Source organism: Canis lupus, chromosome 8 (assembly GCF_011100685.1).
Source record: "Canis lupus familiaris isolate Mischka breed German Shepherd chromosome 8, alternate assembly UU_Cfam_GSD_1.0, whole genome shotgun sequence".
In the NCBI taxonomy this organism is placed as follows: Eukaryota; Metazoa; Chordata; class Mammalia; order Carnivora; family Canidae; genus Canis; species Canis lupus.
Window position 1 is genome coordinate 72,837,593 of NC_049229.1, and position 27,875 is coordinate 72,865,467.

General features: G+C 64.8%; 2 protein-coding genes across 2 annotated transcripts; both read left to right on the plus strand.

Annotated features, from left to right (window-relative positions):
* The first annotated feature begins 4,147 nt into the window (after positions 1–4,147).
* LOC119876532 (vegetative cell wall protein gp1-like) lies at positions 4,148–9,875 on the plus strand. The gene is made up of 5 exons (XM_038545989.1): positions 4,148–4,264; positions 5,840–6,079; positions 7,020–7,267; positions 8,665–8,749; positions 9,636–9,875. The coding sequence occupies exons 1-5, from the start codon at positions 4,148–4,150 to the stop codon at positions 9,873–9,875; spliced, it is 930 nt and encodes a 309-aa protein (XP_038401917.1).
* Positions 9,876–18,282: 8,407 nt separating this feature from the next.
* CLBA1 (clathrin binding box of aftiphilin containing 1) lies at positions 18,283–26,381 on the plus strand. The gene is made up of 6 exons (XM_038545990.1): positions 18,283–18,455; positions 19,956–20,403; positions 21,534–21,679; positions 23,283–23,412; positions 24,527–24,637; positions 25,689–26,381. The coding sequence occupies exons 1-6, from the start codon at positions 18,283–18,285 to the stop codon at positions 25,851–25,853; spliced, it is 1,173 nt and encodes a 390-aa protein (XP_038401918.1). The 3' UTR covers positions 25,854–26,381.
* Positions 26,382–27,875: the final 1,494 nt, after the last annotated feature.

The window sequence follows — 27,875 nt, forward strand, 5'->3', positions numbered from 1 at the left end:
TGCGGAATCTCACCCGGTGTCCAGCACTCAGCCAAAAGTTACACGACACGCCAAGAGCCTGTGATGCATACCAGGGAACAGAACTCCCGGGAGCTCTCTGAATGCCCACGGAGGGGGCTGCGCACACTTCACGGCAACTGCTGTAGGTGGAAAATACCACCGCTCAGTGAAGGGAGGTTGTCGTCGAGGAAGAGCAACTGTAACAGGCTCCATGGATATTCTGGAGTCGAAGGGACGCCTGGGCGGCTCAGCGGTTGAACATCTGCCTTCAGCCCAGGGCGTGATCCCAGGTCCCGGGATCGAGTCCCCCGTCGAGGGAGCCTGCTTCTCCCTCTGCCTGTGTCTCTGCCTCTCTGTGTGTCTCATGAATAAATAATTAAAATCTTTAAAAAAAAAAAAAAACAGGCACGAGGTTGTAGGAAGCAGGGGTTGGGCAACTTTTCTCTAGAAGCCCAGACAGTGACTAGTCTAGGCTTTGCAGGCCACGTGAGCCGGGGCAGAGGAGCCACGTGAGTGCGGCAACAGCCTCAACTCCCCAGACCGGCAGGCGGGGTTAGTGCACAGGCCAGTCTGTCCACTCCCCAGATGGGAGGCGCTCATCCCGGGGCCGTCTCGTTGGAATCGCAGCATATACAGATGCGGCCCATATGTGACCACCACGGGAGGGGGCGGGGGCCAGCGCACACGCTGGATTGAAGTTTCTGTACTTTGCCAGAAGGAAGTCAACATTACTAGGGCTATGCGTGGACACAGGCGTGGACCGTAAACAGGCTCACGAGTCTGGGGCGACGGAAACGTCCCAGAACGGATCGTGGTGATGGTCGCACAACTCCATAAAGTCACTAAAAACGATTGAATTGTACATTCACAACTGGGGGGAGGGTTTATGGCGTGTAAGTTATCCCTCCACTGCGCCGTGAAAGAAAAACATAATCTGGGCAGCACGGGTGGCGCAGCGGTTTAGCGCCGCCTTCAGCTCGGGGCGTGATCCTGGAGGCCCGGGATAGAGTCCCACGTCCCACGTCGGGCTCCCTGCATGGGGCCTGCTCCTCCCTCTGCCTGTGTCTCTGCCTCTCTCTCTGTCTCTCTCTCTCTCTCTCTTTCTCTCTCTGTGTCTGTCATGAATAAATAAAATTTAAAAATCTTTAAAAAAAAAAAAGAAAAACATAATTGCACAAAATGAAAACGACAAAATGTGAAATTTACCACATGTAGACGTGAAGCAAATGACAACTGTAGCTTGAAGGATGGGGATGGGGAACGGAAGTTCCTGGTGAGTTCTAAGGTTCTCACATTATACACGAGGCCAGTGCACTGCGACGGGTACAGAATACACCATATGAGCCACAAAGGAGGCATTACCGAAGACGCGGCGCTAATAAGCCAGGAGTGGAAATGACATGGAATCCTAAAACTACGTTATCTATAAATACCTACAATGCGTGTGTGGGTATATATATAACATATATTACTGCGCAGTTATATATGCGTAAATGTATTTAGTCAATCCCAAAATATAGTAAGGAAGAAGGGGGAACAGAGCAAGGATAAAATAGGAAGCCATTAGCAAGACGGTGGGATTTCAACCAACCACACGGACAATCACATTAACTATAAAGGGACTTAATAATTCTAACCAAAAGGTAGAGATTGTCAGAGGAGATTTAAAATAGCAAGACCTGGGACGCCTGGGTGGCTCAGCGGTTTAGCACCTGCCTTCGGCCCGGGGCGGGATCCCGGGGTCCCCAGATCGAGACCCACGTCGGGCTCCCTGCGTGGAGCCTGCTTCTCCCTCTGCTTGTGTCTCTGCCTCTCTCTCTCTCTGTGTCTTATGAATAAATAAATAAAATCTTATTTATTAAAAAAAAAAAGAAAGACCTATCCATATGCTATTTACAAGCACTGGGTTATAAACATGAAGCTTTAGATCGGCTAAAAAGTGAAAGGAAAGAAAAACATACACGATGCACTTACTATCCTCACATGTCATAGCAATGAAAAGTATAGGGGCCCCGGGTGGCTCAGTCGGTCAAGCGTCTGACTCTTGGTTTCGGCTTCGGTCACAATCTCAGGTTCCGCGTTGAGCACAGTCTGCTTCGGTTTCTCTCTCCCTCTCCCTCTGCCCCTTCCCACTACTCACTCTCTCGCTCTCAAATAAACAAATCTTTTTAAAAAGGGAATAATTCGGGGATCCCTCGGTGGCTCAGCGGTTTAGCGCCTGCCTTCGGCCCAGGGCGTGATCTTGGAGTCGCGGGATCAAGTCCCACGTCAGGTTCCTTGCATGGAGCTTGCTTCTCCCTCTGCCTGTGTCTCCACCTCTCTGTGTGTGTGTCTATCATGAATAAATAAATAAATCTTAAAAAAAAAAGGGAATAATTCTTAAAAAAAAAAAAAAAAACCAATGAACTTAATGTCTGTATCCACCTAATAACAGAGGGTATAAACACAGAAGAGAAAACTGGCAACCCTGACAGAACACTTAAATCCACAATTTGGACAGGAGATCCTAGTCCTCCTCTGGGTACAAAACAGGACACGTGGGATCCCTGGGTGGCGCAGCGGTTTAGCGCCTGCCTTTGGCCCAGGGTGCGATCCTGGAGACCCAGGATCGAATCCCACATCGGGCTCCCGGTGCATGGAGCCTGCTTCTCCCTCTGCCTGTGTCTCTGCCTCTCTCTCTCTCTCTCTCTCTCTGTGACTATCATAAATAAATAAAATTAAAAAAAAAAACAAAAAACAGGACACATAACAACAGGTGAACCACCTGTGAACCGGTGAGACCACACTGGCACTAAGAGGCCACTCCACCTTCGGACAACAAAATACACCTCCCTCCTATGTGCACGTGGGACATTCACCAAGATAGACTATGTGCCGAAATGACTATGTGTCATTGAAAATGTCTCAGTAAGTTTAGGGGCAAAGGGGGGCCGGGGAGCACAGTGGTTTGAGCATCCGACTTTTCGTTTCAGCTCAGGTCGCGATCCCCCCTCCGTGCTCAACGGGGAGTCTGCTTGAGAGTCTCTCCTTCCCTCTGGCTCTCTCCCAGGCGAGGCCGTGCACTCCATTTCTTTCCCTCAAAAATAAATCTTTTAAAAAAAACTGAAATAAATAAAATGTTTCACTAAGTTTAAGAGAATTTGAATCACGCCCAATGGAATCAACACAGTCTGATATAAATATAAAAGATCAATGAAACAGAATAGAAAGTCCAGAATTGGTCGATTGATTTTTGACAAAGTGGCCAGGTTATTTCAATAGGGAAATCACAGTCTTTGCAACAATGGTGCTGGGACAACTGGATGTGTGTTTGGAAAACAAAACAAAACAAAACAAAAAACCTGGACTCTTACATAAGACATAAAAATGAATTCAAAATGAATCATAGAGCTAAATGTAAAACCTAAAACTATAAACCTTGCAGAGGAAAACACAGGACATTCTGTGCCACCCTGGGGAGGCGATGTTTTCTTAGAACAGCAAAGGTGTGACTCACAAAAGAAAATGCGATAAATTATATTTCATCATAATTAAGTACGTCCGGTCTTGAAAGGCATTCTTAAGGAAATGCAAAGGCAACGTGTAGATCTGACAAAGGACTCGCATCCAGATAAACTCTGACAAATCAATACAAAAACACCAAACAAAAACAACCCCACCTCAGTTAAATATGGGCGAAAGCTCTGAACAGACCCTTGACAAAAGAAGCTGCACCGATGCCCACGAGAAAAGACGATCAACTTCCTTAGCCAGGCAGGAAAACGCCAATTAAAACCAACAGAACAGAACAAAGACCCCAGAACCAAACTCACAGATGCAAAGCTGCGGGAAATGGACGGTCTTTTCCGTCGCCCGTGTGGGGCCGTTGGCTATCCCCAGGAAAAACGTTAATCTCAACATTATGGCAGCCCCAGAAAGTAGTGATTCCGCGTGGGCTGTAGAACCCGAGCAGAAGGTCTCACGGCAAAGCTTCCAGCAGATAAATAGGAATGACTTTGGGGGAAGGGAAACAAATCCTAAGCAGCACAGCGAAGGCGCTGGGCCCACGGGGTATGGCTGAGAAAGTGGTCTAGGTCACGGCGAAGAGCCTCCGCTCCCCAGAAGACCCCGCGAGGGAGCCAGCCGTCAGGCCACGAACCGGGCGGAGATGTGCAACGCGCTGGCCGAACCAAGGCCTCCTCCCCAGAACGCACGAAGAATTCTTGCAGACCAGAAGGAAAAGACAGACAACCCAGTAGAAAAACGGGCAAGACTGGAGGGCGCAGTCTGTCAAGCACGACTCTTGATTTTGGCTCAGCTCACGATATCAGGGTCATGGGATCGATCCCTTCCTCAGGCTCCGCGCTCAGCGGGGAGTCTCCTTGGGATTCTTTCTCCCTCTGCCCTTCCCCCCACTCCTGCCTGCTCTCTCTCTCTCTCTCTCTCTCTCTCTCTTTCTCGCACGGCCAGCTCAGCTGCAGGCACAGACCCTCGGGGAGCGGAGGGGCTGCGCCTCGTCCCGGGGACACGTGTGTGGCCACCTGGGGAAAATGCCTCAAGCCGCACACTTACAACTTGCACTCCTTCTCGAGAGAGACTTTAAAAAATTCTCCATGAAACTGAAATGAGGAAATGGCAGACTTCATGGCCACAGGTTTGAACCTTCAGACGGGCAGGACCCACGTGCAGAGGAGCGCCGTGCCAACGCCGCACAAGGAGAAGCGGACTCTCCATGGTTGTGTCGTGGTTGAACAATGAAAGCCGTATTCACGGCCTTTCCAGCAACATGACTCCAGCCCCCCACCCCCGGGACCGTACTACGCATTCCAGGAAGAGACAGCGCTGGGGACACCCTGGCATGCCTGCCTGGGCCTGGGGACACCCCTTCTCCAGACGCCCACACTGCCGGGGACCAGGGGGACAAGCCCCCCCTGCCAACCACACAGGCGCCCGCCCACCCCCGCCAGCCCCGTGAGGTGGGCACCCCGCTTCGGGGACCGGGCAGGTCCTTGTCCCTGTGGAGCACATGGGGGCCCAGTCCCTGCAGGAGCGTGGGTTGGGCTACTGCACTCTGGCCAAGCTGCTATGTGGCCCTGAGCAAGGCCGTCCCTTCTCCGGGCCCTGATTTCCCCGTGGGCGTCTGAGGGCTGCTGCGTGTGCCCAGGAGAACCAGAGGGCCTGCCAGGGCGGGGGCACAGGGTGGGGACACAGAGTGGGGACAGCCCTGCCTCCGACTCCCGGCCTCGCCTCTTCTCCACGAGCCTGCTGCCCCCGCACAGCAGCTGACGCCGACGGCGGCTGACCCTACTCTCCGGCCTCAGTTTACCACCCAGGCCCCCCCAGGCCCTTACCCCCAACCCTGGGGTGGGGGGTCGCCGTGTGTTAGCAACAAGGAATGAGAATGCCCAGCCTGGAAGAGGGAGCCGCTTGCCCAGGGCGGCCACCTGGGGCGGGGCGCAGGGGCCGGCTGAGTCCCAGGGAGGCAGCACTCACACCACGGCCAGCCCAGCACACAGGGGACCCACAGGGGCGAGAGGAGGGTGTGCCCCGGGGAGGGGCCAGGGGCTTGGGGAGCCTGCCAAGCTCACCGCCGCCCAGCGCCTCCGCGGCCGCAGCCCTTTCTGTGAGTCAGACAACAAAACAAGATCCCGGTGGCCGCCCTCTCCCGGCAGGCGACCCGGAGAGGCGGGGGGGGGGGGGGGGGGGGGGGGGGGGGGGGGGGGGGGGGAGTCCCACAGGCCTGGGACAGGACCCCCAGGCAGGGCCTCCAGCCGGCAGCCAGGCCGGGGGAGGGGCCCCACCGCAGGGAAGGCTCCCGGGCAGGGCAGGGATCGCCGGCCCTGAGAGGCTGCACCCCCAGATCGACCCCGGGGTGTCTCACGGGCGCGAGGGCCAGGGCGTAGGGAGCGGCGGTGTGGAGGTGGGCGCACACCTGCACCGGGATCCTGGGGACCCAGGCAGGCCCAGAAGCCCACTGCCCTGCTCCTGCGGGCCAGCGGGCCAGCTGCAGTGCTCGTACCCGCACCCGCACCCGCAGCCGCTGGGCGGTGAGGAGCAGGCCCTGGAGGGGCGGGCCCAGCCCGAGGCCACCGGCTGGAAGGTGGGGCTGCAGGGTTAAGCCCCGGGTCCCTGGGCGCCCCTCAGAGCCGCCAGCTGGCCCCAGCCTGGCCCAGGGTCACACAAACAGGAAGGAGGAAATCCTGCCTGCTGCGGGGCAGAGCTGCCAGGGGCCTGCCGGCCTCGGACCTGCACCCCGGGGCGGGAGGCCGAGGCACCCCAGGATCCCCCAGAGCATCGTCCTGCCGGGCCCTGCGACCGGAGGGCCCCCCTCGGCCGTGAGTGCAGGGGCAGCGTCCTGTCAGCCTGACCCGGGCCCTGCCCCCTATGGCCCCACAGATGGGCTCTGTGGGGACTCGGCTCAGCAGCCACATCGAATAATGACTACTAATACTTCGGGGCGAGCCAGGGACTCTCAGGCAGCCCCCCACCAAGTGGGGGTTCTCAGCGGCAAGTGTGCTTAACCAAAGCCCAGTTTGCATGGAAACTGGCCGCCCTCCAGAGGGGCCAGGGACGGTGGGCGCATTTGCATGTCACCAGGGCAGTGGTGGGCCTGGGAACGAGGACACTGGCAGGAAGGGGAGCTGCAACCCGGACCGGCCGTGGCCTCAGAGATCCAGCGGGGCATGTGTGCCCGCGCCTGGGACCCTCCCCGAGCACAGCGCACAGTCCCCCAGCCACCCAGGGTGCCGCGGGGCAGGACCCCACGAGGCAGGCTCACCCTCGGGCCTGGAGCCCAGTGGCCACACAGGCGCACGGCACGCTCAGGCCTCACCCCAGCCTGGAACTGCGCGAGGAAAGTGCTGGGCTGGGCTGACTGGTCATGAGACCTGCAGCCTTCCCACAGCAACAGCCGGCAGCGAGGCCCTCCCAAGGTAACTGCGCGGGGAGGCCAGCTCGGCTCCCGCTTCTGCCCCCAAGGCCCTCGCCTGGCCCTCGCCTGGCCGGCTGGGCCTGGGAGTGAGGGCTGGCACCCCCCGCAGCCACACCCCTCCCGCTGCTGCCCGGCTGCAGCCAGGACTTTCCAGGACTTTCGGGTCACCCTGCAGCGCCCCCAGACCGTGCACAGCCCCCCCACCGCTGCCTGGGCCCAGACCTTCCAAACTGCGCTGCAGACCAGCAGCCTCCCCAGCCCCGGCACCTCGCTCTTCCACCCCGGCCAACTCTCAGACCAAGCCTGGCCACTGCCCCCCTTCCTCTCTGGTCCCCAGCACTCAGAGCCCTGCACACAGTAGGTGCATAATAAGTGCCAGTGCAGAGAGGAGATGGAGAAAGAAAGAGGAGGCGCGGGGCAGCTCTCCTGGGAAGGGGCAAGTCCACGGGCCTGAGGGTGCCGCCGAGCTGTGGGGCTGGGAGGATCCTTCTGAACCTGGAGAAACCGAGGCAGGCACGCCGGCCTCCGACTCCAGAGGGCCCAGCAGCCAGGACGGGAGTGGGCCTGAGCCTGTTTCTCTCTCTGAGCTGAAAGGCCGGTACCCTGGAGGTCCTGCCCACCGCTGCCCACCTGCCCCGCTGCAGGGGAGCCTGCACTCGCTGGAAGCGCCTGCCCCAAACTCCTGGGGTCTCCAGTGCACCAAACAAGGATGGTGGACGTCACCTGAGGAATCCTCCCCGGCCACATGGTCCCACCTTGGGGACCTGCCCTGGGATGGCGATGGCTGTGTTGGTGCCCTCGGCCACCACGACCTGGTGGCCCATCCCACCAACGTGGGCTTGGGATGAGGCAGGGCAGGGGCTCTGGGAGATGACAGCCCGCAGCCCGCAGCCCGAGCCCCCACCCGGCCCCCACAGGCCTACTGGGTGGTGAGGGGTGCAGGTACCCTAGGGCTGAACCCCGGGAAGGGGGCTGGAGGCTGGGAGCAGGGGGCAGGGGGCAGGGACAGGGGCAGGGGCAGGTACAGAAGACAGCCGCAGTGGCTTACCCAGGTCGATGTCCTCCCAACTTGCCCAGAGTGAAGATCCCAGCTGGCGCTCCCTCCGCTGCCCTCCTGGGTCCCTCCCCTCCAGAGCCCCGGCTCCGGCTCCGCTGCCCCGCCCTGGCCTCCTCCTCGCTGGCCTGGAGCCCCACCAGGGGGCTGGGCGGCCCCCTCACAGGCCCGGAGCCGGGCCAGGCCCCTCCCCCAGAGTGCCCCCCCCCCCCCAGCCCAAGCAGCTGACTGGGAAAGGAAACGCCCGCCTGGGGATGTCTGAGTCACTACCACCCGCCAGCGCAGTCCAGTCCGGTCCTGCTGTGTAGACAGGTAGGCAGCCGCAGATGTCAGATAGGATTCCCCCACCCCCGCCAGGCTGTTCGTTGGCCCCGTGCCTCAGTTTCCCTGTACGTGCAGGGACAGAGGCTGGAAGCTGGCCAGGCTGGGGGCACAGAGAAGGGGAGGCACAGCCCGAGGGGTACCCAGGCCCTTCCAAGAGAGCCCCACGCGGGGTGCTAACGCCTGCTCCACCTGCGACGTCGGGGCGACACGGCGCGTCAGGCTGTACCGAGACCCCTGCCCAGGGCACAGCCAGCCCCTTCCCCGGCAGAGACCACCGAGGCCGGAGCAGGACGAGCCCGAGCTCGCCGTGGCCCGGGCCAGTGAGTGACCTTAGGTCTGCCCGTGCCCCTCGGCGTGCACCCCGCCACCCTTGCAGCCCCTCAGCCAAAGCTCCGCAGCAGCCTCCGCCCAAAGCGGGGGCCTCCGACGAGCTGGGCGCCGCCGGGCCCTGGACCCCGCGTGTATGACCCGCGCCCGCGTCACCGGGGCCTGAGGGGGAGCTGAGACGCAGCCTCTCTGAGCCTGAAGACCCCAGCTCTGCCCTCCCCGAAGCGCCAACTGCCTGGCCTACCACCTCCTGTCACCTCCCGGGACCCCCAGGACCCAGCCCCCAGCCCAGGGGCCCAGGGGGCGGGTGGGAGGACGCAGTCTGGCTCCCCGGCCCCTCCAGCTCCCGGAGCCCTGGCAGGCCTGGGCAGGACCGCGCAGCCTGTGCCATCAGCAGATCTCTTGCTGGATCCCGAAGCCGCCCCGCCCTGCCCCAGGGCCCTGCGGGGTGGGGCTCAGCTGGCTGCTGGCACCTGCACCCAACAAGCAGGTCAGAGCAGGCCCGCCCAGCTGAGGGACCCAGCCTGGGGTTCCAGGGCAGTGAGGGGTCAGGCCCAGCCCTGGGGAGGTGGTGGTGGGATGGCTTCACCCCCACCCCTGCCCGCCACCCCAGGCCCGATCGGCAAGGCAGCCACTAACTGGGGGCTCTGGGGACAGCCGAGGGCAGCGAGCCCCCCATGGGGACACGGAGGGGGTGACAGTAAGGGAAGGCACCTGGCCGCTCAGGGGGATCCCAGGTACACAGAAGGCTCTAGCCCGTCCCGGGGCCAGGGGTGCTCTTGGGTCAGGGTGGGCGAGAGGCCCAGGGTGGGCCCCCAGTCCAAGAAGGAGGTGCCGTACCCAGGCCTCTCCCAGCCTCCCCCTCTCTAAAAATTTAACGGTCACAAATGACTCTATTTACAGTGAGCCGGGAAAGCTGGCCAGGCCGGCTGGCGGTGACCTCACCCCTCCCACAGCCCCAGACAGTTCTCACCTGGGAACTCGCTGCCTGGCACCCCACGGCTCTCTCATCGCCCCCAGGCCAGGGCTGAGCCCAGCCGGAAGGAGGCTGCTGCGGGTTCAGAACGGGCCACGCACTCCTCTCTCCAGCCCGGGACCCCAAGCCCACAGAGCCACTCGTCCCCCTCCTCGGGAACCCCACTGCCCCCCAGCCATCTGGCCCTGGAGCACATGGGCCCCCACCTCGGCAGCCAGAGGGAGATGTGGCCAGGTGGCCCCACGCTGCGTGGCCTGCAGGCTGGGCCTGCCCCCGCCCCCTGACACCCTGTGCTCTGCTCCCCCCGCCCCCACATTGCCACCCCTCACCCCCCACCCCTGCCGCACCCAGGCTCCCTGCAGACTCCCAGTGAGCACATGCAGCTTGCTCTGCCCAAAGCGCTTTCCCAGCTCGGACCCTGGACTCCCTCCCCACAGGCAGCTGCCCGCAGCCCTTGGCAAGCGCTGTCTCCAGGTGAGGCCCCTGCAGACGGGAGGTGGGTGCCAGCAGGACCTGCAGATGTGGGGGCCAGCCGGGGGCACCGGTCAGGCAGGGACTCAGGCTGGAGGCTCAGGGCTCTGGGTCCAGGCCACCGTGACCTTGTAGGGCCAAGCGTCAGGGGGCCGCCCTCCATACCTTGCCCCTGTGCTGGTGTCCAGTCCCACAGGGGTCATACCTGGCTCTCCTGCAGGTAAGGGGCCCCGAGTAGGGCCCCGCCCCCTTGCCTCAGCAACCAAGGACCCCACCCGCCTGGTCCCCGGCCCCAGGTGGTGCTGGGCCAGCTGAAGGGTGTCTGCTGACCTGCCACACCAAGGGTCCTGAGATCCAGGCCGTCCAGCACACGCCTGCCAATGCCCACCTCACAGGCAGTCCTCGCTCAAAGCCCCCTGCACCCTGGGCTGCTGCGCAGTGTCACCACAGGAATTCGGGGGCTGGCAAGAGCTGGGCAGGGGCTGGGCAGGCCCATGGGCAGCTGATAGTGAATCAGCTGGGGAGGTGGCCAGGGCCAAGCACCGCATTCTCAGGAGATGTGTCACAGAGGAGCCCCCGGGGGCTGGTGCCACCCAGGAGTAAGGCCTGCCGGGGAGGGAGCTGCTCCTCCAGGGGTCCCGCACGTGGCCTAGTGCCCTGTGGGAGTGGGAGGCCATCCTCTGCCCCACCCAGGAGGGACCTCGAGCATGCATGGGAGACAGAGGTGCAGGGCCGGTGGGGGCGGGGGATGCAGAGCGCCCACACCTGATGCAGGCAGCCCATGGTCTGACCCCCACCAGGGGCTTGACCCCCAAACAAAGGGGACACGACCTGGCCCAGCGGGCCTGAGCCCCGGGCCTCCCGCCCAGCAGACAGCAGTGCCCACCAGTGCGGGGGCAGCCCCTCCAGCAGAAGCGGGTGTTGGCAGGGCAGGGAGGCCCGCACAAGGGCCCCAGGGCTCCTGTCCCCAGCCGCTCCTTTCTGAACCTCCACTGTCCCTTCAGCACCGGGTGCCCGCATCCGGGGCTGTGTCCAGGCAGGCGTGCCGAAGGGCCCTTCTCAGGACTCCTGCCCCGGACCCCAGCGTCCACCCCGCAGGCAGGGGCGGCTGGCTCAGAGCCAGTCACCTGAGGGGGTTCCTCTCGACAACGGGGAGGGGGGCCCATGGCACCCCCCCACCCACACGGGTCAGCGCAGGGCGGGAAGCGGGGTGGGAAGAGGGGGCTAGTGGGCTGGGCGTGGGCGGGGCCACCACTTGCCGCCCCCCTGCCCCAGCTCCTGGGACCTTTCCATTAGAGAAAGTGTCTCTAACTATTAAATATTTACCCCAGTGAGCTGGACCCTTGGCTCCCAGCGGCCGCGGCTTCCAAAAAAAGATAAACAAAGGGAAGCCTGGAGGTAGAAGCAGGAGCTGGGCGGGGCCCGGCCCATGGGGAGGCTCCGGGGAGGTCGGGCACACACGGGGTCCCACCGTGCACCCAGCTAAGAGCCCCCCAGCTCTCCCCACTTCCCTGCTGGGCCCCTCTGCCTCTCCATTTCCCCTTCCTCTGCCCGGCCTCACCTCTTCCCATGGGGACTGCCCCGAACCCGTGTGGAGCCCCGAGCGCCCTGGGAACAAACCCCCCCAACCGCTGGCCCCTGCCCTCTCTACCCTTCTTCACCCCTACGCCTATCCCCAGACCCACCCTGTAAATCTGCTTGTTGTCCCCCGGCCAAGGCTCTCCAGGCCACACGCACATTCCTCCAGGAAGCCCTCTCTGACTCCTCAGTGCAGCCGAGAGGTGCCTGACTCACCTTAGCCGAATAAACAATGGTACAGTGTTCCCTGATGTGTGACCTCCCAGGTCCCAGGGCCCCTGCCAGAGCCCGGGGTGCTCGGTCGCCTCCTCCTGCCTCCACCCAGAGGGCTGTGCTGGGGAGATCTGGGCTTTCATGCCTGGAGCGAGTGGCAGGGCCACCTGCTGGGTCCTTCCCCCTCACACCGACACTTCCTCACCCCCCGGGCAGGCCAGCCCCAGGCTCAACCTGAAACAGAAGCCTTCAGCAAAGGGCAGTCATGGGAGAAAGGACTCAGCGAGGGCTGGAGCCTGAGGGTGAGACAGGGTTGGGCCCAGCAATCCTGGGGGCTTCCTGGAAGAGGCAGCTTCTAGCAAGTCCAGGGTAGAAGAGCTCAACCAGATGGAGAGAAGGCCCCGCACTCACCACTCCTGGCACACGGGGAGGCAGGGGCTCCTGGGCCCTCCCCCCCCCCCCCACTCTCCTGAGACCCTGGAGCAGTGGCAGAATGTCCAGCTTGAGTTTTCCTACAGGGAGAAGAGCTGGGGTGCTGTCAGGGACACATCTGCCAGCAGCACCTGCGGCGGCTGGGAGAACCCGCCTCACTAAAGCACAGGGAGGGGGGGGAGGCCCAGCCCAAGATGACCTTCACTCCTCCTCCTTGCTGCCGGCTCCTGCCACGGACACTCTGGGCAGGAGGGGGCACTCCAGAGCCCTGCCTGGTGGGGCGGCCAGGCCAGCACCTGCCGGACATCACCGCCCTCGGCCTGCGGTTTGGCCACTCCAGCCGCTGTAGAAGCCAGAAGGCTCGACCTCGACCTCGGTGCAAGGCCCTACCTCACTGCTCCAAGACTCAGCGTCCCTGTCTGCAAAATGGGGACACATCCCTGTGCCACTGGACAACCCAGGGCAAGCTGCCAGCACGGACACTGGAGACACTTGCCACCCACGCCGGCACTTGGCCTCTCCGCCCGGCCTCTGCTGTGGGCGGCCGTGCTCACTCCCGTTCACAGGTGCTAGTCGCAGCCCACAGACCCCTGCAGCCCCAAGCCCAGGGCCCTGCAGAGGCCACCAGCCCCGTTCAGAGGAGGGAGGCCACTGCAGGGAGGCCCCACATTGCGATGCGCCTGGGAAGGGCCCCAGACTTACCACGGCCCCCCACAAGAAGAGACCAGGCAGACTCTCCTTCATGGTGGGCCCTCCCTGGACCTCGTGGGGGCTTATCAGAGTGGGGATGGGAGGGGGGGCTCAGGCCAAGTCAGGGGCCTCAGGGGCAGGGCAGGGGCCCGGGGCAGGAGCCGGGGGCTCCCTGTCAGTCCAGCTGCCCAGGACCCAGCTCTGCCTTGGGAAGAAACTGGCTGCCTCTGAGGGATGGTGTGGAGGCGCAGCCGCCAGGCCCAGCCTCCCAGTGCGGGTGGGGCAGGGCCTGGGGACCCGCACGCTGGACGGAACCCCCAGGGGCTCTGATGCACTAGGTCTCCTACCCACGCCCCGTGACAGCCCCTGACATTCCCTACGGGCTGCCCCACAGGCCGGCCCCAGGTCAAAGCAGAGAATAAGGGTCTCAACGGGGGAGGGCTGTCCCGACCAGGCCGTCTCGAGGCAGACGGGTGGAGGGGGTGGCCTTGCACCCTGTATCCCGGGCGCCTCTGGGCAGCCTGGGAGTGAGGGTGTAGGCCGGTGGGAGATGCTGGAGGCAGAGCAATGGCCCCACGTCCCTCTGCCCCTCTCCTTTCCCTGTGATACAGCAGATCCCCAGGGATGTGGGCCAGGGCCGCCACGGTCAGGAGGAGGGGGCTGGGGACCCACAGCATCTATCATCCTCCCAAGCAAGCTTGTTCAGGGAACATCCCTGGGCCGAGGGAGGCCCTGACAGGAGGCCAGCTGGTGTTCAGCAGACAGACGGGCAACAGAAGGGACCATGGGGACTCCCGCTGCGGCTGCAGGGGCGTGCCCAGGCCAAGGGGCAGCCCTCCCCCTCTGCATCGGCAGCACCATCATCATCTTCCTCCTCTGCGTTCCTCAAGGAGTGGGGTCCGGTCTGCGCCACTGCAGCAAGGCCCAACCCTCCTTGCTGGCAACCGGCCAGATGCCCTGGGCGTGGCTGCCGCATCCCTGACCCACAGCTGGGATAACTGCCCCTGCCTCACCCCACCTGCCCCCCAAGACTCTGAGACACGCAGACGCGGGAACCAGACCTCGAGCGGGGACAGACAGATGACAAAGCACCTGCTTCCCATTCTGCGGGCAGAGGCGAGGGCAACACCCACCTTCCCTGCCCGGCACCGGGGACTCCGTGGCCCCTCACCCAGCCGCAGCCCTCGGGGCCAGCCCTGCCTGCCCCGCCGCGCCAGTGAGCCAGCCACACTGTGGACCCACCCAGCCCTAAGTCCGTGGTCCTCCGGCCCCAGAGCAGGGCCCCGGGCAAGCCTGGCTGCAGGTCCCCGTGCCAGGTGACCCACGGCCCCCGCGCCCCACTCACACGTGCCGCCTCGCCGAGCGGCGCCTCTAGGGACACGGGGCAGTGACAGGGAGGGAAAGCCAGGCAGGGAGAGTGACAGAGGCGGGAGCGACAGAGGGAGTGGCAGGGATGAGTCAGCGACCCCGAGACGGTGAGCGGCAGAGATGGGAGAGCGAGGCAGGGCCAGGTGAGAGGCGCGTGCGGGGGGCAGCAGGCGGGAGGAGGCGCACCGCTGCCGGGGGCTCCGGGCCAGGAGGGCAGCACCACGTGGAAACAGTCGCACATCGCGGCGCCGGGCGGTGCGGGCCGGCGGGCCCGGCGCGTCCGGTCGCGGGTCTGGGCTCGGCGCGCGGGCGGCCGGGGAGCCGGGAGGGCGCTGCCGCGGAGCCGGGAGGGCGCTGCCGCGGGCGGCCGGCCTCGACTGCGGACCCCGCCGGCGCCCGGGACCCGCCGCCGCCCCGCCCCGCCCCCTCCACCCCATTGGCTGCCGCGCCCCGGCCCCGCCCCCGGCCCCGCCCCCGGCCCCGCCCCCTCCGCCCTCCGCCCCCCGCCCGGACCGCGCGCCTCGGGCCGCTGCCGGGCAGGGGTCCCCGCGGGGGCGGGGCCCGGGGTCACAGGGGCAGAGGGAGCCCGAGGGGCGACGGGCCGGAGATCCGACCTCCCGGCCCCGCCCAGGGGCTCGCAGTCTAGACGCTGCTCTGCCCGGGAGCGCGCCGCCGCGGTTGGGGTGCGCGGGGGGTCCCAAGGGGCCGTCCAAGCTGGGACCCCAGGAGTGTGCGGGAAGAGTGTTCCCTCGAGGCCACAGAGGGCCCAGGCCGAGAATTAGGTGCAGCGGGGCGGGGGGCAGCGAGACCGGGCGGTGGGAGCTGAGGAAAGACCCTCCCCGGGGCGGCGGCGGGGGGCAGGGTGCGTGGGCCCTGCTGGAAGTCGGGAGCCCTGCAAGAGGGAGGGTGGGGCTGGGCCCGGGCAGCAATATGAGGAGGGAGACAAGGCCACAAGGCCCCGGATGCTCCAGAGGGCCTTGGTAAGGACTGGAGTGGGGATGGCTGGGGCCGCTGAGCTCCAGCCTGGGTGTTGTGCAGAACACCACACTCCTTGGGGAACCGGCAGGGAGTGGGAAGGCCCAGGAGAATTCTGTTAACACCAAAGTAGGAGTTCGCTGAGGCCCAGCCTGGCGTAGACCTGAGGAAGGGCACCTTGGAGGTGTGGGTCCCACTGGGGCTGCGGGCGGGGAGCCTGGGCCAGAACAGACCCAGGAACGCATCGCTGTGCCAAGGAGGACCACGCCTGGGCGCCACCTAGGCATGGTGCCCGTGGTGCTGGGACGGACAGGTGGACACACACACATACCTGCTCCTGGAGCAGAGAGAGACGGGGAGCCACTCAGACACAGGGACGCACCTGAGACACACCCAAGACACACAGGTAGACGAGATGACGCACATGTTCACACCAATACACAGATGGGCTTGGATATGTCTCCGTGCACGGAGAGGCGCACACACAGTCCCACCCATGCTGACACAAGTGCACCCGTTGGACCCAAGAGCCCAGGTATGCACAACCGGACACAGACACACACATGCACACACAGGTGCACTCTCCTCCTGGGCCTCCTTGGGGATGCCGGCAGGGCCCAGGTGAGCCTGCCCAGCAGGATGACTCATGTGTGCCAGTTCCCGTTAGCTGGGCTGCAGCCAGGCAGCCTGCCAGCAGCAGGTCCCACAGACATGCACATCACTGCTGGGAAGAGGCTCTGCAGCCTCTCCTCCACGGGGCCCATGGACAACGGGGCACAGCTCTGTCCTTCAGGTGGGGACAATGGGGTGTGGGGTTTTCCCCATGGGCTGGGCAGCATTGCCCTGGAGCCACAGACCCTGCGCCCTCCTCCTTCCCTGGAGTCCTGCCCTGCTCTGTTCTTCTGGGAGTCAGCTGCTCATGGGTGCAGGGAGGGAGGACTTTTTGTGTCCCTGGGTGTGTCCCACATCTGTCCAGATCTGTTGGGATCCCAGCCTGCCCATCCGTGTATGTGAGTCTGGCATTGGGGGCCAGGGAAGAAGGGGCACTTGTCCAAGCGGGGACCTTGGGACACAGACCCAGTTCTGTGTCCCCCCGCCCCATTACATGAGTGACCTTGGCAAAGTGTGTGTCCAAATGAAGCGGTCTCTTTCCATGTGACATATCCTGATCGTCTAGCATGATGCACGTGGGGCTCTGAAGGGCAGAGGGGGATGGGTGGGGAGGCCAGGGAGCCGCCCCACCTAAGCAGAGGTCAGGAGGAGGGGTCTCACATGGCTGCTGACGGAGCAGCCCCCAGCGGGCCCGTGTGCAGCTGGGCGGTCCCTGGGACCCTGACTGGCCAGGGCCTGGGGGGGACCAGGGCAGGGACCCTCCCTGCAGCCACTTCTGCACCCGTCCTTGGTGACGCCTCGGTGGGCTTGCACTGCCCTGCTGGAGCCTCGCTTACCCTGCAGCAAGCGAGTTGGCTCAGCACTGACCCAGGGCCCTAGATCCAGGGCACTCCTGCCCCAGAGGCTGCCCCTCCCATCTCCTGCAGAAGGCTGGCATCACCTGTTTTGCTCACCCCTGCACACTCCCCGGGGGACCCTGTGGGCCTCATTTCATCTCTAGGAGGGCCTGGCCCCTGTGTAGAGGAAGACGGCCCCTAAGTCGGCCCTCTCCGCCCTGGGCCAGCCAGACTGGGCCCTGCCTCCTGTGTCCACTCCCTCCTCCCACATACGGGGGCCTCAGAAGCCCCAGCCTGGCCCCAGGATCACAGGGTGGGCCCAGGGAGAAAGCTGCTCAGGTGGAGCCTGTGAAGCGCATCCAGGCCTCCCCACTCCCCGCCCGGCCCTCCCGCGAGCCGAAGCCTGGCAGTGAGCCTGCCGCAGAGCCCTGAGCTGCCAGAGCTGCTGTCGTCATGCCCCGAGACAGCCCGGTCCCCGTGGCCCCTCCGGGCACAGATGCCTGCTGGGGAAGGTGACAACAGTTGGACGGCTGAGGAGTCACTGTTCCCCCACAAGCACGGAGCCCTGGGCCCAGCCCGCCCACCCCTGGCCCCCACACGGCCCCCACCACTGAGCGCCGGGAGGGCCGTGGCGGTCGTGCAGTGCCCGGGCTCTCTCCCGTTGGCAGGCACAGGCTTCACCGCCTCCCTGGGACCACCGCGCCGGGGACCCCACGGCCCTCGTGATGCTCGGGGGTCTCCCGAGGCGGACTGCCTGGGAACTGGTGGGGCTAGGGTGACGGGTGGTGGCTGCCGACTCCACAGGCCGGGGTTCCCCAGCAGAGTCCCCCACCCCCACCCCGCACCCGCTGGTCGCTCTCGGGCCTCTCCGGGCGGGCAGGGATGCCCGGAGCATCAATGATTCATGTCTCCATGCGGCAGCCGCAGCACCATAAGCAAAAATAGCTCTGCCATTGTACCGGCTGCGGCCTGGCCCAGCGCAGAGTCACAACGCAGGACCCCATCAGCCGCCATCTGCCCCCCACCGATCCTCACACAGCAGGCGGAGGGGTTTGCGGCAGCTTCAGGTCTCCTGACCCCTGGCTTCTGACTGCCTCAGTCTCCCCCGAACTGGGTGCCTGCTCCACGCCTGGGGGCAGCGGCCTCCTTGACGTACCCCAATGATCTGGGGCTGAGAACCCCAGAGGAGCAGGATACCTAGATGCTTCTGAGGGCTAAGGACACCTCCTCATCCCTCACCAGGCAATGGCCAGGGGGTGCCAGGCTACTGTGGGGCTCTGGGCCAAGTGGAGGCCGGCCCCTTCCTCCTGTTCAGAGGCTGGGACGTGGAGGCTCAGCTTGGCGGCAGAGAAGCTGTCCCCACCCATGTTGGGCAGGCTGGGGACCAGGGATGGACCAAGGTGTCCCAGGAGGAGTCGGGTGGGGGCATATGGACTCTTCCTCCTGACTACACTGCCTGCACCCCCTCCACAGCCCCTCAGGGCGTCCTGCATGTGTCCCCTGAACTCCTGCCTGGATGGCGCCATGCTCCCCACTGGCTAGTCTCCCCCAGCAGGTGAAGCCTTTTAAATTTGAACAGCTATGTGCCCCGCTGCCCCAGCTGGAGGCCTGGCCCTCGGCTGGTGGCCCCTCTCCTGCCCAGTCTGCCCAGTTGCTGGCTGGAGGAGCCAGGGGCCGCCTGTCGGCTATGTGGGTTACCCCCCTTCACCTGCAGCCAGGGCTGAGCACCCTATGTTGGGTCACCTCTGCCACTTCCTCTGAGTCTGGGCTCCCCCAAGGCAGCACCTTCCTAGTAGCCAAGGGCCACTGGCTTCTACTGGCTTCACATGGCCGCTAACAAATAACCACACAGTGGCTTAAACACACATTCAGTCCCTGCGGTGCTGGGTGCTGGGTGCTGGTAGGGCTGTTTTCCTTCTGGGGTTTCAGGGGAGGTGTACTTCCTCGCCCTTTTCAGATTCTAGGGGCTGCCCCATCCCCTGCTTCCTAGCCCTGCATCACCCTGACCTCTGCTTCTGTCTGTCCGTCTCCTCAGACTCTGACCCTCCTGCCTCCTCCTTGTAAGGGCATCGGGCCCAACAGCATGACCCAGGACTTACTTCTCAAAAGCCTTAATGCAATCATGTCTGTAAAGTCCCCTGTAAGGTGTCGCAGCCACGGGTTCTGGGGATCGGGGCGTGGACATCTCTGGGTGGCCTTGTTCAGCTGCCACAGCTGTAATGCAGACCAGCCCACCTGCACCCTGACACAAGGCCATCCTCACTCTCCACTGCGGCCCAGACAGGGCGTGGGAGACTGCTGAGCTCAGAAGACCTGGTTCCAGCCCAGCAACACCCCCTCTGGGCCCGGGCCTCAGTTTCCCCACCTGCGCACGAGTGCAACACTTCTCGTACCCCTTTCCAGCTCCCTGGACTATGAGGGCAGCAAGGACGATGGATGAGGAGGTCCAAGCAGTGGGCACACAGCAGAACTGCCTGGGACCCACAGTGTCCCTGGGGTGACATCCAGGCAGGAGAGCCGGCATCTGGTCACCTTCCCGCAGGGTCACCCAGGTGTCTGCCGGAGCTGGGTGCTCGCACACTGCCTGATGCACCCCTCGGGAAACAGGGCGGGGGGCCGGACTCTGCTGTCCCGCGGCCGGGGATGATCTCATCTGCTAATTTTCAAAATTAAAATGGTCAGTAGCGGGGAGGGCAGGTGACTCATGCCAGCGGGACAGGGCCCAGGGAGGTCGCGGGGCGGAGACGTGGGAGCACGGAGGGGGGCGGGGGAGCGGGCCCTGCATCCGGGCAGGATGGAGTCCAGTGCACGCATCAGGCTGGATTTCCCGGGCCTGGGGGCGGGCGCGCAGGGAAGGGTCTGGAAGGGCCTGGAAGGGCCGGCAGGGAGGCCCCGGGCGGGTGGCGGCGGCAGGTCCCCCCCAGCTGGCAGCAGCGCGCCCCGGGGCTCGCGGGGGCGGCGGGCGGCTCGGGGCAGCCCCTCCGCAGAGGCCGCGCGGGGGCGGGGCCCGAGGGCGGGGGCGTGGCCTGAGGGCGGGGGCGGGGCCGGGGCCGCGGGCGGGGGCGGGGCACACGCAGCACGCGGCGGGCGGGCGGGGCCGGCGCGCTGACGTCACGACGGCCGCCGCGGCGGGGTTGGCGCGCTCCGTTGCCGGGCAACGGGCAGGCGTGGGGACCGCGGCTCGCGCAGGCCGCGGCGGGAGCGGGCGGCCCGGCCCCCGGCTGCCGTCTGCCCCGCCCGGGGCGCCCCCGCCCCCGCCCCCGCCCCCGCCCCGCCCGTGCGGCCCCCGAGGCCCCCGCGCGGCGCTGCGGTGCCCCTCCCCGGCTCCCCGGCGCGTGGACGCGGGCCCGGCGGCGCGGCCATGCAGGGCCAGCGGCAGCGGGGGGCAGGCCCTGGCCGCTCGCGCCCTCCCGGCCGGTGTCCCCGCGACCCCGCGGAGGGGCTGAGGACCGGCCCCCGCCCCCCGGGCGGCCCGGAGCCCGCGGAGCACGGCAGCGCCTGGGGCGAGTTCGAAGGCTTTCAGGAGGCCCCGGCCAAGGCTGGACAGTTCGCGGCAAACTCGGAGGCCCCGGAGAGCCCCCCGCATCCAGGGCGCCAGGCTGGGGGGACGGGAGCCGCGGGCAGCTCGCCTCGAGAGGTATCTGCGGGCCGACCCGGGCTCCCGGGAGGGCTCGGCTCTGCGTCTCCCCCGGGCCGTCCCTGCTGCCCTCCTGACGGGGCGGGGGTCCTCAGGGGCGGGGGCCCTGTGCCCGCTGCTCCCGCCCCCCCGGGCGCCCAGTCCGCCGCCCACTTTGCCCGCCGCAGTTCAGGGCACACTGGAAAGAGCTTTTCGTCCGAATTGTCACTCTGCTTCCTTAGAAAGCCTCCCCGAGAGTCCCTTCCAGCCTGCGGCCCATGCCGGGCTGGGCCCCTTGGCCCCTGGCTCTGCCCCTCCCGACCTCACAGCAGTTCCACCTGTCTTGTGACTGCACCTGATCCCTCCGTTTCTCCGCTTCTCTTCCTCCACCATCTGCTCCCAAGGGCTCCCCCCTCCCCCAGCACCAGGAGAACAAAAGCAGTCAGATGGGGAAGGGCCGGGAACAGGTTTCTCTGGTTCTAGGGGTGAGCTGTTTGCTTCCTGAGCCAGGCGGTGACCCCTGGACCTCGGCGGGGCGCCCTCTTCATCAGTCCACCCTGCTAGGACGCTTGTCTCGGAAACAGGACTTGTCAGGGAACAGTCTGAGGATAATGGGAGCTTTGCAGGAGACACTAGGGGAATAAGGAAGCCGCCCCCCGCTGCCGTGGATGCAGCTCTGCACACACGCACACCTCCAGCGCTCTCGGGGCCCCCAGGACCTCAGCTTGCACAGCCGCCCTCACCTCCACCTGCCCAGTGCTCACCCGCCCTCACCTCCAGCCCCCCGGTTTGCACTCCTGCACTTGCTGTCAGACTTTACACAGCCCTCATTCCAGCACTTCACACTAACTCCCACTTTCCGACCTCAGGTCTCCGTCAGGGAACGGCCACCCTTACTGTCGTGTGGCTAGATTTCCCAGACAGTTGACACGGGCGCCTCTTTCTCGTGAGTCACTGACGAGGCTTATGAGTATTGTGCCCTAACCCACTTTGCCTGCGCGTCTCATCGGGAGTGTGCATGGCGGAGACTTGTAGGAGCGAGCGTGTCCCGCCGTGGCAGCAGTAACGATGTGGTTGTTCACACGCTTCGTTTGCACCAAGACTGCGTGTTGGGTACAAGGTGACGTAGTGTGTGTGTTTCTCTCTTTCAGCTCGCGCTCAGCTACGCGGACGTTTTCAGGTTTGCATTTCAAGAAGTCCTGGTCCCGCAGGCCGCTGAGGGCATCTCCCCCTTAGACCACGTCTTAGACGCAAGCGGCGAAGGGAAGCCTGGCTGTGAACCTGTACACACACTGTGGTAATGAACTTACACGGGAACTGACATTTCTTTTTTTTTTTTTTTTTTTAAAGATTTTTTATTTATTTATTCATGATAGTCACAGAGAGAGAGAGAGAGAGGCAGAGACACAGGCAGAGGGAGAAGCAGGCTCCATGCAGGGAGCCCGATGTGGGATTCGATCCCGGGTCTCCAGGATCGCGCCCTGGGCCAAAGGCAGGCGCCAAACCGCTGCGCCACCCAGGGATCCCGGGAACTGACATTTCTTACGGCGAATCTGAGTTTATACTTTTGGTTGATAAGTGGACCTTTCCAGAGAGCCTGTCTCTCCTGAAGTCCCCACAGCCTTGGAGTCAGGGGGTCCTCACACAGGGACTGGGTGCCACGGAGTGATGCCCACGGTCTGGCCATGGTCGCCCGCTGAGAGCCGCGTTCACCTGGAGCAAGGCAGACCGGGGGCGCCAGCTCCTTGTGTCTTAATGCGAGTGCTGGGGCTGTGGAAGGGCCTGGGGGCCTGGGCTGCGGCACAGCGCTGCCCCGGGGGACCTGACCCGCTGATCCTCAGCCACAGAGAAGACACGCCAATGCCCCGCAGGGACAGTCTGCACCCACAGGGTCAGCCAGCCTGAGCGCTCTGGGTGCTGCCAGCAAGGCTGGCGGTCCCCGGGACTAGTCCTATGGCCTTTCACAAACACAGCTGTTCCAGATGACCATGTTCTCAGACACGCTTTCACTGGGCACCCGGGGAACCCACGTTTAGCTCACTGGATCCTGTGTAGTGGTCGAAAAGCCCGAGGTCCTCTGGGTCCAGGCCACAGGAGGAGGAGAGGGCTGGTGTGAGCTGGCTTCCCTGGCCCCTGTGCTTGACCTCTTTGTCAGGGAGTTCTGCAGACTGGCCCTTCTGGGCTCTGGCTTCGGCCCCAGTCAGGGCCACCGCTGGGGTCCAAGCCAGTGCCTGCCCCAGGAAACCCCCAGCAGGGACCTGGGGACAGGCCTGAAGCCCAGGAGGCTGTCACCACCTTAGCCCAGAGGACCATGTGCCCTCCAGATGTGGCGCTTCCCCGAGGTGTGGTCCAGGCCAGCAGGCAGGTGGAAGGGCCTTCGGGGGCAGCATGAGCCTCAGACACCCAGAGACAGGGGCCCCCGGTGTCAGGTCTGGCGGGGCCAGACGGGACATTGCTGTTACTCTGGGGTGTAAATGCGTGAGGACGGCTTGGAAAGGAAGCAGGTGCTTAGCGTGACTGCCCTACTGTGGTCCGTGGGCACCCCTCTCTTCCCTCGGAGGCACTGGGCTGGCAACTGTGGCCGCTGCGTGACGGACACCCAGCGGTCATCCTCTCGGCACCCCTCCAGCCCGAGTTGATGAGCATCTCTGGTACCCAAGATCATCAGGAACAAAAGTCGTACCAGGCCTCCAGGAGCTTGTGCCCTTGGAGGAGCCGTTCAGCCATGACCATGAGCCCGGCGGTGCCAGGGGCAGAGGGTGGCGGTGCCACAAGTGCTGGGGTGTTCGCTGTCCCGGAGGAGGCGTGCTCTGTTCTCGCGGCCTCCGAGGGCAGGTACCCTCCGGCTGCTGTTCTGAAGGCTTCTCTGTCACCTCTTAACTAACGTATGTCTCTTCCAGTTCTGAATCTAGAGAACTCTGGAGAGCCCTTCAGAACACAAATGGCATGTCGGCCTCTCGATGCCTCTGGAGCAAGTCCCGTTGCCAGGAAAACTTCTTTCTTGTTCTTGGGATAGATGCTGCTCAGAAGGTGATTCAGGTGTACACGGGGCTCCTGGGGGTGCAGCTGGACTCCGCAGCGACTTTGCCGGCCACCCTGCGGCCGCAGGGAGCTGTCTACACAGCATGAGGGTAGGGGGGCCTTGCTGCCAGAAAACAGAGGTGGGGAGAAAATGCACAGGTTTCTGGGGAGGGGGGTGATGAGGCAACACAGGCAGGGAAGGGGCGAGACGGGTCAGCTCATCAGAGTCAGGCCCCTGCTCTGTGCCAGGCTGACAGATGTCCAAGTGCAGGCCAGTCCCCAGCACCCAGTGGAGGAGGTGTCCTGGCAGGACATTGGCAGACTGCAGGGATGGACACAGCATTGGCGGGGGCAGTGGGGGTGGTGGCAGGAGTGGTCTCTGCTCAGGGGCTGCAGGGGTGAGGGGGCACAGGAGTGGCCTCTGCTCAGAGGCTACAGGGGTGGGGAGGCAGGAGTGGCCTCTGCTCAGGGGCTGCAGGGGTGGGGAGGCAGGAGTGGCCTCTGCTCAGGGGCTGCAGGGGGGGGTGCGGGGAGGGGCACAGGTTCAGCAGAGCCACAAGTGCAGGCAGAGGTGGGTCCTAGCGCCTGAGGTGGAGCCAGCGGAGCTGGAGCAGAGGGGTGAGGGGTGGCCGAGGAGGGGCCACCGTGACATCAGAGACCCCACCAGTCGTATCCAGAACAGTCTCTGCGATCCAGTTGGCAAAGACCCTCCTGTGTCCCAAGTATTAAGGACATATTCAGACACGGGACACAAGAACGGGCTGGCGGCCTCGTGAACGGGGCCCTGGGACTGGCTGCTGCGTTGGCCTCGGGCCAGAGGGACCACGAGCAGTGGGGGCCCGGGGGCCCCGTGAGCCCACCCGCGCGTTGCCTTTGTGCAAGGAGCACAGCCGGGAGGACGGGGAAGGGACAGGCTGCAGGGTGCGGCCGGGCTGGGGGTGCAGGGCTCACCCTGGAGCGGGGAGGACTTGAGGCAGAGGGCACTGGGGCCTGGCGGGAGGGGGGACGGTGGGACCAGCCCTGGTGCGGTTTCCCAGTGGCTGCGCAGAGGGGCAGGGGCGGGGAAAACCGGGAAAGCGGCCCTTTAGCTTCCTTCCCGCTGGGTGACGGCTCGCCTCACTAGGACCTTTCCGGAGACCTGGGTCACATTCCCGAATGCTCCGACCTCAAAGAGCCTGAAGAAGCGGGCGCGCCCTCCCGTCTGCAGCCCTGCAGAGCCCTGATCCAGACCAAGGTGAGCCGCCCCCCGGGACAGGCGCGTGGGCCTCCGTGGTGGCACCTCCGACCTGAGGCTCATGGGCTCGGGACAAACGGGCACTGCCGCTGTCCGGAGGCAGCCGAGCACCTGGAGGGGAGCCGCTGTCACAGGACTGCTGGGCGGCAGCAGGGGCTGCAGGGAAGCCGAGGGGCCGGCGCACCTGAGGCTCAAGGGAGGGGCGCGCGGCCAGGGGCCCCTCCCACCCCCTTCTGAGGGCCGGCACAGCCTTTCCTGGGGCTGGGGCGGCCTGCACACTCGGGCCAGGCATTGCGGGGCCTGTTCCCCCAGGGCCCCGGGGCACAGGTGGGGTTCCCTCTGCCCGCACCCCTGCCCCGGAGAACACTGGCACCCAGGGGCGCCCACCGCAGGGTCTGCCCTGATGGTGCTTGGTGTGGAGAGCGTGTGCCGGGGAGGGGCCGGGCTGCTGCTGTGGCCGCTGGGAACACACAGGGCAGCAGGGCAGATGGAGCACAGGAGAGGCCCTTTGTCGTCCGGTCACACAGGCCGGGGCCCTCTCCAGGGATGCCCAAGCACGCTGCTCCATCTGCTCTTTGGGAACCCCAACAGGTGGGAGAGAGAAGCTTCTAGACGTGCAAGCAGGGGCCCCTTAGAGCAGCCAGTCTAGAAACGTCCACAGCGGCATCACTCAGAGTAGCCCACACGTCCCAGCAGCTGGTAGGCGGAAATCCGTGGATGCTGCGGACGAGAGCAGGACAGGCCAGGCCCCCAGCACCGGGGCCCTGTGACCCCACCTAGGCCCTCAGGCCAGCGTCCTAGCATCACTTGGGACCAGGAGGCCTGCGTGGCCCTGGGCCCGGGGACACAGCCCGCCGTCCTCCCAGCGTGGTGCCCCGTGCGCCGGGGGAAGCCGCGGAGCTAGCTGTGCGCTCCATCCCGCACACGTCCGGGGTGACGGCCCGAGGACAGCAGCTTGAGGCGGGGGGGGGGGGGGGGGGGGGCCCACGGGGCCGGGGGGCGGCGGCCGCTGGCGTCTGCGGGCCCTGACCGCGCCCTGCCCTTCCGTCAGCTCTCGGGGCCGTCCGGCGGCGGCCAGGGGAGCCTGCTTGCCTGCAGCCTCTTTCTGAGGACGCCCTTACGCAGAAGCGGGCAGTACGTCCCAATCCCGTGGAAAAAGAAGATTTTCAATCCACGTAACCTGAAGATCACCTTGTTTAATAGTGACGTCTGCTGAAACAGGAGCACTTGGTATTTTTATGAGGAATTTTATGTTTTCTTACTGGCTCAGCGGGGTAGCTGGAGCCCGGGACCGCGCCGTGGGCATGTTTCCTGGGACGCCCGGGGCAAACCTGTCCTGCGCCAACGGGCAGGGGTCTGACCGCTTTAGAAGACTGTGTCCTCGGGCAGAGCCGTCTCCACAGGAAGGGGCCGCCCAGGGTCCCAGGAGCTCCGCCCCCCTGACACGGACCACGGTGGCATGAGGGGCCTGGCTGCCAGCGTGGCACCGCCCGGGGCACACCAGGCTGGACCGTCACGGAAGGCAGCCGTTTGCAGCTCAGGAAGTCCCACGTGCATTGCTGTCACCTGGGGCAGGGCACCTGGTGGGTCAGAGCGAAGCGTGAGCACCTGCCTGCGGCTCTGCCCAGCCCGCGGCCTGGTCTGCGTCCGGACGTCCCCCCGACTCTGCGCAAGCTTCGCTGGTTCTGGCTGAGGCACGGGTTTTTGTAAAATTTTATTAAATAAAGTGGCCTGGATAAGCCCACGTTGTTGGCGACTCGTCTGCCGTCGAGGGACCGTGCCAGCAGTCCCGTTCCAGCCCGCCCCTGCCCGGGAGCCCGCCCGGCCCTCCGGGGGCGGCCTGGGGACCTGAGGCTGGCGGAGTGCCTGGCGCACGTCGCTGTCCTACCCGGGCCACGGTGCAGCTGGGAGGAAGCAGCTCCGCCAAGCCAGGGGTCAGACCCAGAGTGGCCAGCAGAGGGCACCGGCCTCAGCCCCCTCTGCCAGACCCGCCTGGTTTTGAGGCTCTCGTTGAAGGGTGACCAGATGATTTAGTGCCGGGTGTTTGGGAAACGTGCCCTAAGTCTTCACTTTCAGGCACAGAGAGATGGACACTTGGAAACTGCTTTTCTTCTACGCTTTCCCCAAAGGGCAGCATCCCCCCTGGGGACCCCTGGGGCCCCGCCAGCAGACCCGCTGCGCATCGTGTCCCAGTCTTTCCTTAAAGTCAGACGTGAACTCAAAATAGGCCATTCCATGGTCTGCTTCCTCCCACCAGTCACCCTGACCCGGCGCTGAACTCCCCCAGCTGCCCTCCCTGACCTCTCCTGACCCCCAGCCAGCCCAGCACCCCCCACCCTGCCCCCCAAGCCCCAGGCCAGGCCTGCCCCTCACTCCGCGTCCACGCAGACATCAAGTGTGGTTCTGATTCTGCGTCCTGATGTCTGGCCAGTCTGCTCAAGGAGGGCTTCTGAGCCGGGCGGGTGAGTGCCGACAGGTGCCCCGGCCAGAACGTGCCCCGTCAGCTGCCAGGGCAGCTCCAGAATAATCACAGAGCCGCGGATCCCAAGGAACCTACATTGATTAAATTCAGTGCCCCAGGGGCGGAGCGGGGGACCCCAGGGCGGCTCCATGCCCCTGGCAGGTCCAGAGTGGGGCCCGGAGAAGCACGAGACCCCCCGGGGGAAGCTCAAGGTCCTGCTGCTCGCTCCAGGGGCCCCGCAGGGCAGCTGGACCCTCGCCCCGGGCGCTCCCAGCCACGGCCTGGCCTCTGCCCTGCTCTCGGGCCTGTCATCCATCCGACGGGGGGACCTCCGTGGGGCGGCCCCTCCTTGGGCCCAGCGCCCCGCCAGCGGCTGCGGTCTTCCTGAGACCCCAGCCCCCAGGTCAGCTGGCCCGGCTGCCTCCCACGGCCTCATACTTGCACCAACGTGCCAGCAGGTGCCGGGAGAGCGCGCCCGTGCAGACGGTGGCCCCGGGCGGGCCCCATGCTCGGTGCTCCCGGGAGGACGCGCCGGTGCGGGGAGAGGAGGCCGCACGCCTCCCTGGGCGAGCTGGCTCCTGGGGCGGGCGGCAGCAGGCCTCCCCAAGGAGCGCTGGGCTGCAGTTTATACCTTCTGGGGCCTTTTCCCCAAAGACTACAAAAGTACAAGAACAAAATTAGCAACAGAAAGCAACTTGGAGCATGAGAAAAGGAAAAATGTAAAGAGGCCAGATCCAGAAACGTCACAGAGCGCAGGGCAGCAGCTCTCTGCGTAAC

Excerpts from the sequence above, each read along its gene's own strand:
- LOC119876532 (XM_038545989.1), top strand. The coding sequence starts at position 4,148 with ATGTGCAACGCGCTGGCCGAACCAAGGCCTCCTCCCCAGAACGCACGA. Across the intron at positions 6,080-7,019 it reads CCGAGGCCACCGGCTGGAAG|CCACACCCCTCCCGCTGCTG; the intron begins GTGGGGCTGCAG and ends CACCCCCCGCAG. Across the intron at positions 8,750-9,635 it reads CCGGGCCCTGGACCCCGCGT|GCCAGGGCTGAGCCCAGCCG; the intron begins GTATGACCCGCG and ends CATCGCCCCCAG.
- CLBA1 (XM_038545990.1), top strand. The coding sequence starts at position 18,283 with ATGGCGCCATGCTCCCCACTGGCTAGTCTCCCCCAGCAGGTGAAGCCT. Across the intron at positions 20,404-21,533 it reads CGGGCAGCTCGCCTCGAGAG|CTCGCGCTCAGCTACGCGGA; the intron begins GTATCTGCGGGC and ends TCTCTCTTTCAG. Across the intron at positions 23,413-24,526 it reads GGATAGATGCTGCTCAGAAG|GACCTTTCCGGAGACCTGGG; the intron begins GTGATTCAGGTG and ends TCGCCTCACTAG.